The 16982-nt window shown below is 55.0% G+C and overlaps 6 protein-coding genes across 6 annotated transcripts; 5 read left to right on the top strand and 1 right to left on the bottom strand.

Moving 5' to 3' along the window:
• Nucleotides 1–74: 74 nt before the first annotated feature.
• On the top strand, nucleotides 75–458 carry CABS01_12878 (uncharacterized protein; the record flags this gene model as incomplete). Its single annotated transcript, XM_060546230.1, has 1 exon — nucleotides 75–458. One exon carries the CDS (start codon nucleotides 75–77, stop codon nucleotides 456–458), a length of 384 nt encoding a protein of 127 aa, XP_060395619.1.
• Nucleotides 459–3131: 2673 nt separating this feature from the next.
• On the top strand, nucleotides 3132–5057 carry CABS01_12877 (uncharacterized protein; the record flags this gene model as incomplete). Its single annotated transcript, XM_060546229.1, has 2 exons — nucleotides 3132–3222; nucleotides 3385–5057. 2 exons carry the CDS (start codon nucleotides 3132–3134, stop codon nucleotides 5055–5057), a joined length of 1764 nt encoding a protein of 587 aa, XP_060395618.1.
• A 609-nt stretch (nucleotides 5058–5666) lies between these two features.
• CABS01_12876 (uncharacterized protein) lies at nucleotides 5667–6158 on the bottom strand (the record flags this gene model as incomplete). Its single annotated transcript, XM_060546228.1, has 1 exon — nucleotides 5667–6158. One exon carries the CDS (start codon nucleotides 6156–6158, stop codon nucleotides 5667–5669), a length of 492 nt encoding a protein of 163 aa, XP_060395617.1.
• A 1705-nt stretch (nucleotides 6159–7863) lies between these two features.
• Nucleotides 7864–9455, top strand: CABS01_12875 (uncharacterized protein; the record flags this gene model as incomplete). Its single annotated transcript, XM_060546227.1, has 2 exons — nucleotides 7864–8065; nucleotides 8191–9455. 2 exons carry the CDS (start codon nucleotides 7864–7866, stop codon nucleotides 9453–9455), a joined length of 1467 nt encoding a protein of 488 aa, XP_060395616.1.
• Nucleotides 9456–13485: 4030 nt separating this feature from the next.
• CABS01_12874 (uncharacterized protein) lies at nucleotides 13486–14749 on the top strand (the record flags this gene model as incomplete). The annotated part of the gene is made up of 2 exons (XM_060546226.1): nucleotides 13486–13690; nucleotides 13989–14749. 2 exons carry the CDS (start codon nucleotides 13486–13488, stop codon nucleotides 14747–14749), a joined length of 966 nt encoding a protein of 321 aa, XP_060395615.1.
• Nucleotides 14750–14827: 78 nt separating this feature from the next.
• On the top strand, nucleotides 14828–16287 carry CABS01_12873 (uncharacterized protein; the record flags this gene model as incomplete). Its single annotated transcript, XM_060546225.1, has 2 exons — nucleotides 14828–14938; nucleotides 15019–16287. 2 exons carry the CDS (start codon nucleotides 14828–14830, stop codon nucleotides 16285–16287), a joined length of 1380 nt encoding a protein of 459 aa, XP_060395614.1.
• Nucleotides 16288–16982: the final 695 nt, after the last annotated feature.

Raw genomic sequence — 16982 nt, 5'->3', positions numbered from 1 at the left:
TCTACATGCCCGTCGCCGAAATTCGACCATGGGACGGACAGTACACAGTACATTGAAAGCCAGTCAGTCAGCATATGAGAAAGCTCATTGAAAAGAGTGAGGAATGGCCTATGGGTAGACCTGGAGCAAGGGCCGAGACTGGTGAGAAATTTCCTCCCCACATTCTGCACTTCTTAGCGTGTCGAAAAGAGACGGTCGAAGAGCGGGAAAAGGGCCCCCAAACCCGGTTCTTCCCTGTTACTGCGAGCTTCCAGAAGACGGGAGGTTCGCCTCGCGCCGGGGAGCGGTATGACCACCCCCAGAAGCTGGAGCCCTTGAGTCCAGTCCTTGCTCCTTCCCCTCCGTGTCTCCGTCCCGAGATGGGAGGTGATGTTCACTTGCCACTGCTGGTGGACACGGCTAGGACACATATCGGAGGCGGGATCGAGACTGGAGTGATTAACAACTGGGTAGACTGAAGAGGGGTTCCCGGGTTCAAGTGTTCCAGATACACAACTTCTCCTCACTACGGACATTGAACAGGCACGCGAGGCAAAAAACATGACGGTAGTTTTGAGGTTCTTGATTGATAATGGAGATGGGGCCTTACTCATAGTTGCTGGAGCAGCCGGACATGGTAGCAACAATGAAACGGGACTGAATGTCAACAATGCTAACTTTTTTCTCCTTCCGCTGCTGTACGATACCTGCGTGTCTTTTTCTTTCCTTTGTCCCCGCGCGTCTGAGGGGCTCGAGAAGGACCCCCTTTCTTTTCAACGAATAATGCATTATGTTCCTGTATAATGGGCCAGAGCTAAGGCACGATAGACGACAAAAGGCGGTAAGCCAAACCGCATGCAGTTACAAGATACACGATGGGCTCTGCAGATTGCGCACTAATGCACAAAACGGATAGGAGATTGAAGAGGCTATCTGAAACAGGAGACCGTGCATAAGTATCCCGATACGTAGCTTCCCATTTTGGAGGGGAAAGACAGCGAGAAGGAACGGAGCTGTTCAGAAACACCAAGTCACAGACAAAGAAAGAGAGAAAATACACAGGAGGGAACGTTTGATAATTCGAAATCAACGGCCACCAACCGTCACGCCAATCCGCCTAGTCAGGTACGAACCGGAACAGAGTCATTGCTCTCCGGCTAGCTGATTCCGATGACTGCCAGACTGACACTGGCGCAGGCCTGTTCGTCTCGTTCAATTTGCCCGTGCCCCGATTTCCGAAGGAACCGTCCAGCAGATACACTCATTGAGGCTTTTTAGCACGGCCATCGCTGACACAATCTCCCGACTAGCTTAGAACGCCAATTTTCAGGTGTGAGGGGCGTCATTGGGGGCCAGTTGGCTTCTTCCGTTTCCCGACTCTTACTTCGTAGACTGTTGAGGCCCAAAGGACGGGCAATCACAAGAACCCAAGCTACCTTAGAAAAGGGGGCCAGCGATGAGATCCCAGGGCCCATCGCCAGTAACTACCCACCACTCTACATGATGAAACCAAAGAGTCACTGCCATTCAATCAGTTCCGTAGTGTACTGACGTGTCTGGAGAAGCTGCATTCTGATACCAGAGCAGTGGCCCAGAGGAAATGAGCTTCCTTCCAGAACCATGTTCTCTGGTAAATTGACCCCGGCCGAGCCAATGGATTTCCCACTCGGGGTCCCTGCAGTCGAATTCGAGAAGCGAAAGAGGATGATCCAGGGCCAGTGACACGGGGCGGATTGCTGCACTGCTGCAGACATCCTGCATAGAGGAGGCACATGTCCGCACCGGTGCTGTATAGATGCATAAGTACCTATCCTTACACATTACAGACGCTTGAGGTATCTTAAAACTGGATATCTTTGCTCCACTCAAGCTTCAAGTACCTTGTACAGCACCCGTACCTTAGCTTGTACCCAAGTGTGTCAATACATCTGTCTTACATAACATCCCACCGCCTTGTGAAGGTGCCAGGAGTGCAACTTTGTATCTGGCAGGCTGGCAAGCGCGTCGGGACGGTTTGGTAGCGTGGTAGCAGAGCGAGCTTGTGCGTTTATGGGAACCCCTGAATTCCAGTCCAAGTCCCTTGCCCCCGACGCAGTATGGTGAAGTGTTCTATCTGTAAGGTAGCTGTATCAAGTATGGAACTAGGTAATGGATGGATAACTGGTCCTGGATAGTTCAGCATAGACAGACAGACAGACAGACAGACAGACAGACAGATTTACTCGGTAGAGAGCGATTAATAGTGGCGGTGGGCTCTTTTGGCTCGTTTGGATCGATCCAGTCACACGCCCATTGCCCAAATATCCACGTCGGCCGTCCCTTTTCCGCCTCTGATTATGATTATGGGGTGTCCGTAATTTAAATGCCAGCCCTGAAGGCCAGAAACCTCACTTCCCTGAGTCTCCCCCTTCTCGAACCACCCACCTTTCGACTCTCGTCATTTCTCCCCCATACATCACCGGCATTATCTCTCTGATCTGGACGGCACGGACACGCAAACGCGCGACGGGACTGACCACCTTACACCTTACACCTCTGAGCTACAACCTACCGAGGCCTGGAGACGAACGAGACTTTGGCTGAGACATCCAAACAACACATCACCCAATACAAACTGCATACAACACCATCCACCGCAACAATCAATCGCCTGCAGTCCGCTGTTTGACTGCTTCAACTACCAAGACCCCCCCGACCTACTGTTGATCATGCATCTCCAGCTGTCATAGCAACTCGCTCTTCCTCCACCAATTCTTGCCCAACACTCGAAATCCTCCAGCCGTTGGGCAGTGTCTGCCTCACTGCACTGACACCGCCGCGACGAGCCCCGTCCAACCCCCCTGCGCCGTTCTGCCTCGACGACCCTCGAGAGCTGTGTCGCGACTTCAAGTGCAGCTTTCCTTCCCTTCGACCTCGATTTGTATACCGACTCCTCCGCAAACACGAGGACTGACCGGGCATGCGTCTTCTTTCCGGCAACATTCAACGTTCGAGTCCGCCATTGTAACCCACCACGCCTGGCGCACGCGATTCTTGCCTCTAAACTTCTGTCTCGAAACGATCCACCCGTCGCAACTTCCACGTATCCCACTAGCTTCCTCCAACACATTGATTGCAAAGAAGTCGCTCGGTAGCGACTCAACACCGCCGCCATGTCAGCCGTTAAGAACCTCCGGGCAATGTTCGAGCAAAAAGCCGACTCGAGTCCCCCGGATCGGGGAAGGTCCCCTGGCCTCTCCTCCAGTAAGTTCCCCCGCCGTTCTTAGCTCCATGGCAATGGACGCAGCTTCTCTCGGCGAGCTTGCTTTATCGACCTCTTCCCAGTTCATAGAACTGCTCAGCTTGACTCTCCAAACACCATCTATCCATCGTGTACGCATTTCAACTAACCTGATACCTCTGCAGACGGCACCGAAACTCCCCCTCTATCATCCACCCGCCCACTCTCCAAGATTCGAACGAGCTTTGTTGCTGTTGAAAAGGACGGAAGAGTAGGACTCCGCCGAGATCCCAGCAACGAGTCGAGTGTGTCCCAGCGAAGGCTCAGCAGCCATACCGAGGGAGAGGCGTCTGTATCTGGCCTCTCTGATAGGACAATGGCCACCGAGGACACCTCCGGGGGCTACAAGACAAATATCGTCGGCAGCCCCATTCCCGAGTCACCTCGCCGCCCCGACACGGACAAGCCGACAAACGGAGCCTCCCCTCGTAGCTTGGGGGCTCTGAACAACCACCCGAGCCACAATCCCGACAAACACGTAGACATCGAAACGCCTACGCCAGAGCTACTCCCAGGCGACCCGACGCAAATGTCGCCCGACCACAACGTTTCCAATGGAACAGCTGCCGCAAAGACCGCCGGGTCCACGGCTCCCAAAAACTCCACAAAGACCACCACCAAACCCCTGGCGAAACTGGCACCTCCCGCTACCATCACGAGAGCAAAGACACCGTTGAGATCTCCAGTCACTGCCAAGACCCCTACCACAGCAACGGGGGGCTCCAAGCCGAGCGCCCCCAAGGCTCAGCACGATGCCGCAAAGAAGCCGGCCGAGAAGCCGGCGACTTCGACCCCCAAGTCCGCTGCGAAAACGGCAGGTGCCGGCAAGAAACCCGCGCCCGTGCAGGTTTCTCCCTCCAGCGGCATTGGCTTCGTCAAGCCCAAGGTCAAGTCGCCCACCAAGCCCGTGAAGCTGCCTGCTTCGCTGATGGCCCCGACTGCCGCCTCCGTCCAAAGAGTCAAGGAAGCTCCTCGCGAAACCCTTGCGCGCGCCTCTGGCAGCCAGGGCCGCCCGGCTAGCAGAGCGAGCGCGCCCGGTGCTGCGGCGCCGCCCAAGACTCTGAAGCGCCAGAACTCAGTCATCAACCGGCCCCGGCCCAGCATTGGCCCGCCGCCAAAGAAGCCCCTTCAGGACCACCCCATTACCAAGAAAGATAGGGAGGTCGACGAAGGTTTCCTGGCTCGCATGATGCGACCCACGGCGAGCTCGACTTCAAAGGTATCAGAGAAGGCTCCCGTTACCCCTCCTAGAAGCAGGAGCGCAAAGCCGAGCAGCGCCAAGAAGGCTTCCGCCTCAAGGAGTCCCAAGAGAGCACTCTCTCGACCGGCAGCGGTACGGGCGGGAAGCCGCACAGGCAGCCCTTTCGCTAGCAAGAAGGATGCTCCAGTCAAGAATGTCGTTGAGACCGCAGAGGCCGAGGCCATCGCCGAGGCACCGAGAACCCCAGAGGCAAAGGCACCGGCCACACCAGAGCCTATTATCGAGGAGACTGCGGCTGAACCTAGTCCGGCCAAGGAGGCTGAGGCTGATGCTCCTGTCGAGGAGAAGGAGACCGTGGTGCCTGAGCTGGAGGCCGTGACTGAAGAGCGTGTTGAGGAGCCCGAGCTCGATGACATCGTCCAGCAGACTGCCACGCTCGACCTCAAGGAGGAAGACGCCGAGGACCAAGAGCTTAAGAGCCCGGATGAGTTCGAGGAGCTACTGGCCGATGAGAAGGAAGCGGCGGAGGAGGACAAGACGGAGTCAACTCCGGCCCCTGTTGAGGCGACCACAGAAGTCAAGACTGAGACTGCATGAAAAAAAGAATTCTGTCGAAGAGTGGCGGAGGTGATTGTATAGTTTTAGAAACCATTGGGGTGTACCATGATACCTGACCGACAAAAAGGCGTAAATTACTTCGTGAGAAATTTCAAAGTTCCGGAGCATGGAGAAGTTGGTGTCTGGAGCCCGAAATCAGTTATAGAGAATGAATACCACTCGCACAGAATTGTTCTGACTTTTGGACATTTAAAAGGTTCAGTAGTTTTGCATGGTATGTGTGTAGTTTTGAATGCTCTTCTCTACGCGGGTGAGCCATAGCTTGTTAAAAGGCAGCTCGGACTTAGTGTTCCCCAAGAGCAGATGTCGCTGCAATCTGGCCACGGAACAGAAAAGCTTCAAATATGGTGTGTTCGTGTCTTCTCTAGAATACAACTTTTGTACAGTATATGGAGGACATTGCTCCTACAGAGCAGTAACGTGTTGACTTCGACGCCTGCCCTGTGGTGTCTTCTTTTTTCCCAAGACTCCTTTTGCCCGTGGCCCAGGTGCTCTCTCCTCGTAGGGAGTGGCTATCAAAATTCTCCCTTCTCTAAAAGGCCATCTTTCTTCGCCGCTGACCTACAACAAGGCCTTATGTTCCCCTTCTTATCTCGCCCGGCACAGTACCATACCGCCAACTTTCCTCGCTAGCGCCTCCCTCGCCTCCAAGATACCCCTATCCGTAGAAATAAACAGGCACTCCCCCAGCGCCAACCCCTTGACGAGGCCATTCTTGGTCGGGAACCCGCGAACGACGAGCTCGAGGTCCTCAATGTGGACGTTGATGGGCCGCGTGGGCTTGGTGACCATGGTCAGGCCGCGGAGGACGGGCTCGTTGTTCCAGTATTTGAGGCCGAGCCAGAGGCGGCGCGTGGCGACGTTGGCCGAGGTGACGGGTTCCGGGTCGCGGAGGAGGTCTTCGGGCGCAGGCGGGGTCGGGCCGCCGCGGTAGAGGGAGGAGACGAAGCCGGAGCGGTGGAGGGCGAGGGCGAGGTTGAGGTTTTGCTTTGTGTTTGTGACGGAGGTCATGCCCAGGCGTGCGCGGGAGGCGTTTTGGAGGTGGGAGCACATGTTGATTACGTTTGTTAGGCCACCCATTTTGGATTGCTTTGGGGAGCCGTCGGCTCTCGGTCTGGGAGGGTGTTCTGTTTTCGGTTGGAATCGGGGTTCGAGGGGGGAGTGTCGTCGAAGTTGTCGCGGTGCTGTGAGGGACCGCTGTTGGTGATTTTGCGTTGAAGCTCAATTGATGGGCGGGAGCTTACTGTATTGATGTCAATTGACGATCAGTTCAATGGTGTTCAGTTTGTGAGATTCGAAAGGAGTGTGCGTTGCGCGTTGGCTGGCTCCAGTGGTACCGCGAAGAATAATCCGTCACCACGCAATCAAAGCCGCAGGGAAGCTATCGCCAAAATTTTGGACACGCCCATCGCAGCCGTTGTCGACTGATGACTAAGGCAGAGGTACTTCGGTCACCTCACCTCCACTCACCGAGCCACCTCACTCACCTCACTCACCACCTCTTATCTTATCTTCTTCACCTTGGGAAAAAGGTCCATGCTCCACGGCGCACCTCGGACCCCACTCCCCGACGACGGCACTCTCCCGTCACTGTCCGTTCTACGCAGTACACAACCCCGGCCGGAGCACCTGATTGGCTGTCCCCGACATCTTCTAAGCGCCGAGTTGACCAGTCGATGCGACCAGCTGCAGCTCACCACCCATGTATTTCACAGCAGACGTAACGCAAGCAGGGCCTGGCACGCGCATGGTCTCTACCTTAGCTCGGGAGCTTCTGGGACTTGGAGGAGAATGGCGGGGACAATTGGGTTGATAGGCGTTTTGCGAAGTCGCAAGACCCCCAAGGTAAGGTAGCGTGCCTGGTCCTTCCTTTTTGTCACTTGCGAATTTGTTTTTTTGCTCATCCTACTAGAGGAGGGGGTATTTGAGGCGGTCTGGCTACTGAGTGGTACCAAGATAAAGAGAGAGAAGAGGACTAGAGGGGTATTGGGTGATTGATCACACGAGAGGAATAGAGAGAGAGAGAGAGAGAGCTTTGGATCGTCGAGACTGGTCTGTTCTGGTAGTAAGCAAGCTACACAAAACCTCGACACCCTCGGCGCAAAACAGTCCATCTTTCCCACCTCCTCCTCCTCAAACGAAACTCTCTCCCCTTTTTTACCTCTCACTCATCTTGTTCCTGAAATAAACTAGGTGCCACACACACTTTCTCACATCTTCTGTCCAATTTCGCCCGCAACATAGAGCTCTGTTGGTTCTCTATTCGTACCCGCTGCCGCCCTTGGCTACATTACCTTTCACCTTGACCGAGGCGGGGTAACAATTTGCCAGCGCCCAACACCCCCCGAGAAAGTTGCGCGCCTCTCTGGTGCTTGTCAATCGGATCATCGGCCCAGGGAGTGGCCCCGAACCCTTGGACAGAGAAAAGGCAAGGAAGCTATTCTTGGAGCTTCCTTTGTTTGGCGTTGTTGGAAGCTCGGCAAGGTAAGGTAAGGTTTGGAGGGGCTGCTCGCAGCAATCCCACAATTAGAGAATGGCGACCCGGCCGGGAGAGGAAAACGTTGCTACTCTGTGAGTTTTCATGTTCTTGTTGGTTTTTTGTCTTTCCCAAAAGGTGGTAAAGAAGCGTGATAGCTCGCATTTGTCTTCTTACCTGGCCCTGTTCGCCTGTTTTCCCTCTCACACTCTCTCTGGCTCTCGACACCCACATCCGAAACCACACGTGGGCTTTTGCGATTTGCGATTCATTTGCACATTGAAGGGCGGCGCATATTTATAGAAAACGATGGCGGCTGCTGACTGGTCTCAAACTCTCAACAGCTTCGGAGACGTTCATTACTTTTACGGCCCACCGACGAGTAATCCGCCGCACCACCGCTTCGACAAGGGATCTTACGTTTACCTTTTCGAAAACGCAAACGACCGCCGCGCGCGCATTGAGATTGCCAACCAGCCCGGCACCGAAGATCAAGATGCCTTTGACGGATGTGTGTAGAAACCCATGTATCTTGCTCCGAGAGCTCTCTCTGAGGCTGAAGCTGTAGCTTCCACATCTAGCTTCAGCTACAGCTGGAGCTAACATGGTATCACGTCCGCTAACCAACATTCACAGTCCTCGACAAGACGCACGTTCGATACTCGTACAACCACCAGTGCATGGTAACCCTTATCGTCGGCGAGACGACGGACCAGATGGAATGGCACCTGCCCACCTACGACCCCCAGAACCAGAACAAGTACCACTACAAACTCCACTCGCTCGATATCTACTTCTGGAAGGCCGACGACGCTCTCCAGTTCGTCAACGGCATCCGCTTCGTCCTCCCGCCCGCCCAGGTCGAGATCCTCGATGAGCCTCAGCAGCAGCAGCAACACCAGCACCATGTCCAGCAGCACACGCAACATCAACCCGTGAGCTCTGTCGTCCAACAGCTAGAACACGTCGCGATATCGGACCCGAACTACGGTTCTCCGAGAGGGGGCGCCTCCGCGCAACAGCAGCACCAGCAAAACGGCTCAGCGTTCGCCGGACCACCTACCTCAGCCGCAGCCGCCGCGCCATCAGCCCATCAACAACAACAAGAGCAGCCGGCGAGCTTCGCACCAATGGCATACAACCCCGCTGCCCCAGCTGCTCCAGAAACAATCCGCCACAGAGAAAAGACCCCGCCCCCCGAAGACGGTGTCGCGGACCCGCTAGCCGCGGCCGTCGCCTACGACGCCCAGGCCCCGTTCTCCCCAGGCTTCGTCCCCCCTCCCGGGTTCCAAAGCGCACAGGGACACGGCAGAATCGACCTCCCGCCCCCTCCCCCACCGCCGCAATTTGGTGGGCCCCCAGGCCAACCCGTCCTCCAGCGCGCAGCAACGATGCCAGTGCAAGCCGTACACGGCGGCCTCGCGTCTCCGGGACTCGTCAACCCATACGCGAACGGCAGCCCGTTCCCCTCGTCCCCGGGCTTCGCGCCCCCGCCCCCGCCGCCTACTCAGCCGCCTCAACTTCAACAGCCTCAGCCGCAAGTACAGCAGCAGGGAACACCCCAACCGCAAGCCGGAGCCGTCCCCACTCCCCCGACACCACCCTCAGCAACGACTGCGGCCTCCGCGCCCCCGGCTGCAGGGGCCCCGATGTCGCCCCCGCCAGGCGGGTTCTCGCAGTACTCGTATAGCAGTAGCAACGGGGGCAGCCAGCAGCAGCAGCCGGGAGCGTTCGACTACTCTATTCACCAGCAGGCGTATCGGCCTACGGAGGTGGAGGCGGGCAAGTATAAGGGGTATACGGGCAAGCAGGACCCGACGGGAAGGCTGGAGGCGAATGTTGGCAGGTTGGAGAAGGGTGTTACGGGGATGTTTAGGAAGTTTGAGAAGAAATTTGGGTGATTGGGGTACGTGATGGCGATGTGAGGGAAAGGGGGAAGGGGCGACTCATGGTTTGGATGATTTTCGCTTTATTCTTTGAGTTCCATAATGGGGGAGCAATCCTGGGTGCTCTGGGTAGTTTGGTCATTGAGTACGTAACCTCAATAGATAATTTTCCTGTTCACAAATATTCCGGATACCACGTGCCTCGCTGAGAAGTCGGGCTCTTGCCTGGGTGTATACTCACAAATATCATCAATGCTAAGCGGAGTTCCAGTCAATGAGGCATCTCATCCAATCCTCACTAAAGAGACTGGGTATTTGTAGCAGAGCCTTTGGTCCGGTACACACTCTTGCCCCCCTCTCCACTTCGTCCCTTTCTCTTCAAACGGGTGAAGCTGAAAAGAGGCGGCCGCCTCCAAGCGCTAGGCTACCAACGATGATGAGGAGCCAACGAGCCATCGTTATTCACTCTGTCCTCGCCCTGGTGGTGGCATTTCATCCTTCAGAAAGAGCCTTTCAAGACGTTGACGAAGATCCTAGCCGCGTGTGATGACCCTAGAGCAATTAGCTTCTCCAAGGCAGATGTCCGATCGCGGTTCGGCCGTCAAGATTTGCTCGCTGAAGCTGAATGCGGGGAGAATTATGCAGATAACCCGAGAACAAGAGCCCTAATGCTTGCTCTGTTGATAGGATGAGTTATTGGCGGGTTTGTAGGTTACGGATTTTCACAAACGCTTCCCCTGTTAGCATACTTCACGAGTAAGACAAGGTAGAAACTTATATTCATGCCTTCGGAGCTAACAGTCTTACTTTCACAGCGGAGCGTTACATGCGCCCTTCTTAATTTTTATACCATCTCGGTTCAGGTACTTTTCCGATGCGGCATTCTTTCTCCCAGCTCCACATTCAAAGACGGCAACGGCATTGCTTCCCAACCACTATTAAAGCGCGTTTAGAATTGATGTAGATAGCGATTTTCATCAGGGATAGCATCCATTTTTGAGTTGTCATGAATGGGCAGCGCAGGCAGCAAGCAAAGTACACCAATCTCACAGTATCTTGTCGATCGGCAGTTGTATCCCGTACGTTATGCATGGATGCGATTGACAACGTGGTGGCCTGGCACGCCTGGGGAAGGATTCGCGACTTTTGGGGGCCGGAATGTCGCTCCGTCAGAACGGCCCAGGTCTAGTTTCTTCCAAGTGGCAAAGTGATGAGGCTTTGTTGGTCTCGGCATGTGGTGGAGGGCTGGCAGGATTCATGATACAGACCGCAATGTGTGGTGATAAATCCTGCGAGCGATAGCTGCAGCTGACAGTGGATGGGTCTCCGTGAAACAGCGGGATGGGGTTGCCAGGTGTGATAGCGTCTTGCCTTTTTCCTATGATGGAGAAGGATGCCTTTCTTTCCCCAGGCTCTCTGATACTCCTCATTCGCATGGTTTGTCGTCAACCGGACTAACAAATATGCTCGGATACTCCGTACATAAGAATTCGTTCTCCTTGAAGACATTGACAGCGGAACTGAGACCAAGCCTCGGCTCGTATAAGTCAAGATTGTGGCACCTTGAGAGAACCGATTCAACGTTGCTTCGCCTTATCCTTAATGCGGAATGATTCCAGATTTCGCGCGGAGGTTGCGCTGGACGGCGTCTTCCAATGAGCTGACACAACGGGCCTAACCATTAGGTTGTCCGACCCGAGGCACGGCTGGCTGCCCTACAGGCAATGGCCGCTCTGCAAAATGGCCAGTCGTCTCTCTCTCCTTGAGTCCTGTCAGCGCTACTCGCGAAGGTGGACGAATTAGAGGGTGCGGCTAGGCGATTGGGTGATTTAAGCCGGCGTGCAGAAATGTCTTAGACAAAAAGTGCAACTGTCTTAGACTTGCATGATAGCTAGGCTTTCGTTCCTGAATAGCGTTGCGCCCTTGAGGAAGTCTTGAAAACCGTGTATTAGTATCCAGGTGTTGATTTCGGAACCATTTGACTGAACCCGAGGGACAGCATGCGAGATATGTCCTCGAGAAGGGCTGCGGCAGCTTTCGAAGAATGAAGATGGCGAGGTAACTGGGCTGACATGACTTGCTTGCAGCGCTGGAGTAAGCCCACGCAAGCGGCAGCCCCTCCGTCCCCAGCCACATGGTCATCATGATGCAGATGAGGCGGTGCTGGAGACCGCGGGGCATCCCTGCCATTCCTTGACTGGCTCGCGAGCTGCCAGGCAGCCCCAATGTTGGCGGTTAATCTTCTCGCAAGTCACATCCTATCCACGCTATCTCACCTGTCCCGGGGAACCCTGCCAGCTTGCCATGTCTGTGGGCTGTGGCAGAGCAGCAGATTAGTTCGCATATTGTACTGAGAGGGAAGCAGTCGGTGGCTGGTGAGAGCTGCTCTACACTATCCTCTGGAGGCTGGTGCGTCGATGTTGCTTGATTTTCGTTGCACTGTTACTGGGCCATGATGCTTGTTGCTGGAAATAGTTTACCGGTACCGGGCAAAACTGGAGACACAGCGCTCGAGTTCTTCTTGGCCAAGTGGGTTCAAATCAATCGAAAAGCCCAAGCCGGATGGCGGCATGGCATAGCGACGGCGTTCCTGAGGAGGCCCCTGCTAATGCTTAAATTCGTGACACGGCAGGCGACGGAAGCGAAATCACTGCCCTAGGGCATGAAATCAACAGAAGGGGCGGGAGCAGTAACTTTTTGTCAAGGACAGATCAATCCCATCGTCGACTCTTCAGGCGTGAGAGATGGTTTTGTCTGATGTCACCCGTGGACCTGAATAGAGACAGGAAACGGGGAAGTCGATGGAGCAAAGCTGAGGGGGGTTTGACATTTCGTGGGCCAGAAGCTTTAGGGCCGAATGACACCGTTGCAGCAAGCCGCAAGCCACACGTCAAGCCCCAAGGACAGGCTGCCGGCGCGATGGGATCGCCAGTGATGATGATAGCGCCAATCTGTATGATGTCTCCATAGCCTGTGTGCCTGTGCAGAGCGGGTGAGCAAGACTGGCGCCAACACCAACACCGCCCTGCCCTGGGCACTGCCTCACGCCCCGATGGTCTGGGTTGGGCTGACTGAAAGTTGGGCCCCCTGGGAGGTGTCTAACGCAGCGGCCATGGGCTCGAATATTGACTGCAGATGTATGGATGGTCCTGATTTGGCATTCGTACTTGGGTGATTGATGTCATATGGTGATTTGAATGGAAGCTCCTGTTGCTCAGTGAACCCCGGAGGAAGACAGATTGATTCGATTGAACGTCCTGTGCGGAAAGGGGTTGATTGGAGAAACAAGACTCGCTGTTTGCTCTGCAAGTGAAGTTTGACAGACGCAGAGGACAGGCCTCTTCTCCTTCACGTTTCGCCCGGGCCGTGTTTGCAGATAGTCTTCCTGATAGGAGTACGGAGCACGGAGTGTGTAGTAGGCAGGTATGACGGTGTCATGTATTCATGTACGGGTACACAGATAGGTACGTTGGAAAACGCCGAGAATGATTCGATGAACGGCGTTCGCTGATTTGGGGTAAACTCAAATGATTTGATAGCTTGGTTCATTGGTTCATTGGCGGTTCGGTCGGCCTGCCATCTTATGTCTACCCGGAGCGGCATTGAGAACAGTCGGGATTGTCTTGTCTGATATCATTGACGGCGAAGGCCGTGGCCATTGACTCGAATCCGTTCCGCGGGGTCCAGTGCAGCTGCGTACGTGAGACACCAGAGACTACTCCTCAGAGAGAGAGCGCATCAGAGAATTGGAGAGGGAGGACGCGACGACTTGCATCGTCCTCAAGCAGAGTTGCAACGGGATGAGCGGCGCGCAGAGCAACGTAGAACCTGGACAAGGTTAGCGCATAGATTCTTCCCGCCGCCGGCACCCACTAAGGAACATACACGAGCGACGCTAAGGTAAGCTACGAGGCGGCCCACCTCGAGGGGGGAGTGGAGGATGTTTGTTGTGCGAGGTACCTCGTTTCTCACGTTGTAGTGGGTTGTTGAAGAAGTACCTTTGAAACATGGCAAGAGAGTGAGGGCCAGTGAGTCTGCCAAAAAGATGTCAGGAAGAGAGAATGGAAGAGAAGGAGTCTCGGGGTCCAGGTGGGAAGGGCAACCGCAGACTGAGGTGCAATTGCAACAGCAGCTGCAGGCGCGGCCGTGGGCAGCTGCAACAATCCACTTTTGCATCCTGCTCTGCTCCTGCCTCCTTCTCGTGCCTGCGTCCCTGCCTCCTGCCTTCCGTCGAAGCTCTACCTTACACAGTACGTACCCAGGTGCTGCTGCGCTGCGCTGAGGCATCCGCAATCCTCGTCCTCGTCCTCGTCCTCATCTCAGGTTCACCCGCAACCTCGACCGCGACATCAACCGAGGCTTTGCCTGTTCACCTTTCCTCCTTCTGCTCTTCTTCTCCTTACCTACTAGGTTCTGCAACCAACATCACTGCAGCTTTTTTTTCCAAATAACGCCAATCAATCCATCATTCAATACACATAACTTATTCAACCGTCCACTATACGCCAGCCCGGTCATCCTGACGTCCCACGTCCAACATCCAACAAGCAATACGCAATACGCTTACGGATACCCACCTTGATTACCTTACTCAGGCAAACCAAGAGACAATCGACAGCGGTGATCCGATCCAGCAACGCTGCTGCCTCTCGTCCATCCGCCTCCGCCTCCGCCTCCCTCCTGCATCGCTACCAAGACCAAGCACGCATACGGATACAGAGAACTTCGAGGGCAAGGCACCGACCTGCTGCTCCGTGCCTCCCAGCCTCACAAAGCTCACACCCTTCCCGGATCCATCAAACCCACTCACCCACCCGAAAGGACCCTTCATCGTTCACCACCAAGTCCCACTGCGCTGCACAGCACTGCGCACAGAGACGAGGCACAAGTTTACACCCAGTCTACGGGCACGGATACGTACCTCGCCGCCTGCTTCTGGAACCCCGGACCTTTCGAGGTTGACCCTGTGCTACTACCACCACGGCGCCGCTACCACCTACCAAGTACCAACCTGCACCTTGCCTGGACCTGGTCCCGTCAGTCTTCTCGCCTCACCTCACCTCATCTCACCTCCAACCGCCAAATCAACCGACTGTTGCTTGCCTCCTTCTTTCTCTCCCACATCACCTCTCGACTGCTCCCACGTCCACAACACTTCGACCATCACCTGTATCGCCATCCTCTCGTCTCCAATCCAACGCGTCCCCATAAGCGCCCCTGCAATTACCGAGTCTCAATGTCCCAGTCCTGACGCTTATTATTCGCTTTGCGCAGCTGGGACGCCCCGCCTTAATCCGCCTCGCCGTTAACTCCAGCGCCTCTCGGCCTTAAACCGCCGACCCTTCCGTTCCGGTACTCTGTCGAAATCCAGTCGCTCGTTATACGCAATGTACCTCAAAATGCGAATACCACTCGACTTCTCCGCCGGTTTCCAGACCGGCTACCCTGCGACATTGCAACGTCGTGAAGAAATCGACGGCAGGAAAATTACCACAATTGTAAGTGACAAGACATGTGAAGGACTCTTTTCCCGTCCTCCATTACCCTAGAACAAGCCGCTGACGCCATACCACCAAAGGTCATCCTCGGTGTACTGGTTCTCCTCATCTTTATCGCCTTTGTCGTCTTTTCCCTCCGCGCATCTCGGCGCTCTACCCGCGGCAACAACAAGAAACCTGGCGGCGGTGGCTTTTTCAAATCAATATTGAAAAATGGTGGCAGAAACAGATACCGCCAGGCTCAGGATGAAGACTCCACCTCTACCGAGCGACTGACCGACCGCCGTCGATCCCGCCCCTCTTCTGTCGCATTCGATGCCTCGGCCGATCAGTCGCAGGCCGATGCCCGGTCTCCCAACAGCGCTGTCAACCGCAATACTTCGATTCGTTCGATTATGACGCTGCCTGCTTATCGGCCTGATCCGAACGAAACCGAGCAAGTTCTGGGTCGCGAAGGTGAACGCGGTGGTGTCGATGTGGTTATCGAATATCCCACGGAAGAAACAGAGGAGGATTTGCGTGATCAGGAGATGGAGGCTCTTTACCAGATTCGCCTAGCCCGCCGTCAAGAGCTTGCTGAGCGGGAGGAGCGGAGAGTGGAGCGCCGGGAAGCTCGGGAACGTGGTGACTTTGTAGCTCTGGACAACATCCGATCCAGAGCTCGGGCTGCCAGCAATAACAGCGTCGTCGCTGTGCTCCGAGAAGAACATGAACGCCTGAAGAATGAACGTCAGAGAGCTGTTTCCAGTGTTTCCTACGCCGACCTCGGTGTTGCTCGTCACGATGGTACACGACTTCGCGCCAACAGCAATGAGAGTGAGAGGATGGGGTTGCTGTCAGACTCCGCCAGTATTGCGGCCACCTCAATCCGATCTGGGGCCGGATCAACCATGAACCACAGGAGAGGCAGCTCTGTAATGAGCATCGAAAGCGACCTACCTTCGCCAGGATTCGCTTCTAGATCACGGGCGAATTCTCGACCAGATACCCCCCGCCTAGATACCCGAGCAGGGTCCAGCCCGGACGTTGAAGCTGACGTAGGAGACGCTGGTATGCCCATCTACTCTCCACCTGGATACGACGAAGTCTCGCTGGATGACGAGCGGTCCAGGAGCAACACCCCTCAACCTGGCATTGAGCCTCCGCCGACGTACCCCGGCCCTGCCCAGCAACGAGCGGAAAGCATTGCCTCGAGCATGGCCGACCTGGCTGCAGATGAGCAGACTACGAACAACTCCGCAGACTCGCGCCGGAGCTCAAGGGTACCACGACTACCTAGTTTACGATTGCAGCAAGTGCCGCAAATCGTGATAGAACCTTCCAGTGCCAGGCCTCACGACGATAGGTGACGGCCTGAGCTGGGATCGCGCGAACCATATTCAATCTGATGATTACGGCTGAAGGCAATGAGCTTGTTGCAAACGAATGAACGCCTGGAGTCTATCTTGTTGGTACATACGAAGTCTTGAAGGGTGAAAACACATGCAGGTTGGACGGGGCACTTGCCCTCCTGAGGCAAGGTCTTGAATCTCGTTTGTATAATAGTCTTCCGGCATACCGGATACCGGCGTTTGGCGAACCTCGTTCCGGATTGAACGAGTGCAAAGGATACCAAAGCGATTTTTTTAGAGAAGTTGCTGTGCCATGTACAGTTGTAGCCTACGCGCTCAACGTAGAAATGGCTTGTCATTTTTCCGTCCATAAGAGAACACAATCTTGATTGATGATCTTGCGGTGATTGGTTATGCCTTCTGTCACGGCTGGAGCAGTGATCGAGTGCGCCCAAATGCCTAAGATATCCAGTGTAGGTAGGCTCACTACTGCAGATGAAAGGGCGAGTATGCCTGAGATATTGCTTTTTGGATAAAACTAGCATCAGCCAAGCGATCAGGCGGCCCTGGCTTGTATCGACACAAGAGTCATAGCAGAAAAAAAAAACAGGATCGCTCTGAGTGATGGGGCTCACCTTGAGACTATTGATGAGTTTTCAGCGAATTCTGAGCACAGGGAGAATGAGTTCAATTATGCTTAGCCTTCTGTTAGC

Source organism: Colletotrichum abscissum (assembly GCF_030869225.1).
Source record: "Colletotrichum abscissum strain IMI 504890 chromosome Unknown Scaffold_40.1, whole genome shotgun sequence".
Lineage (NCBI taxonomy): Eukaryota > Fungi > Ascomycota > Sordariomycetes > Glomerellales > Glomerellaceae > Colletotrichum > Colletotrichum abscissum.
The sequence above is the reverse complement of the archived record's forward strand: the minus strand, read 5'-3'. Positions and strand labels throughout refer to the sequence as shown.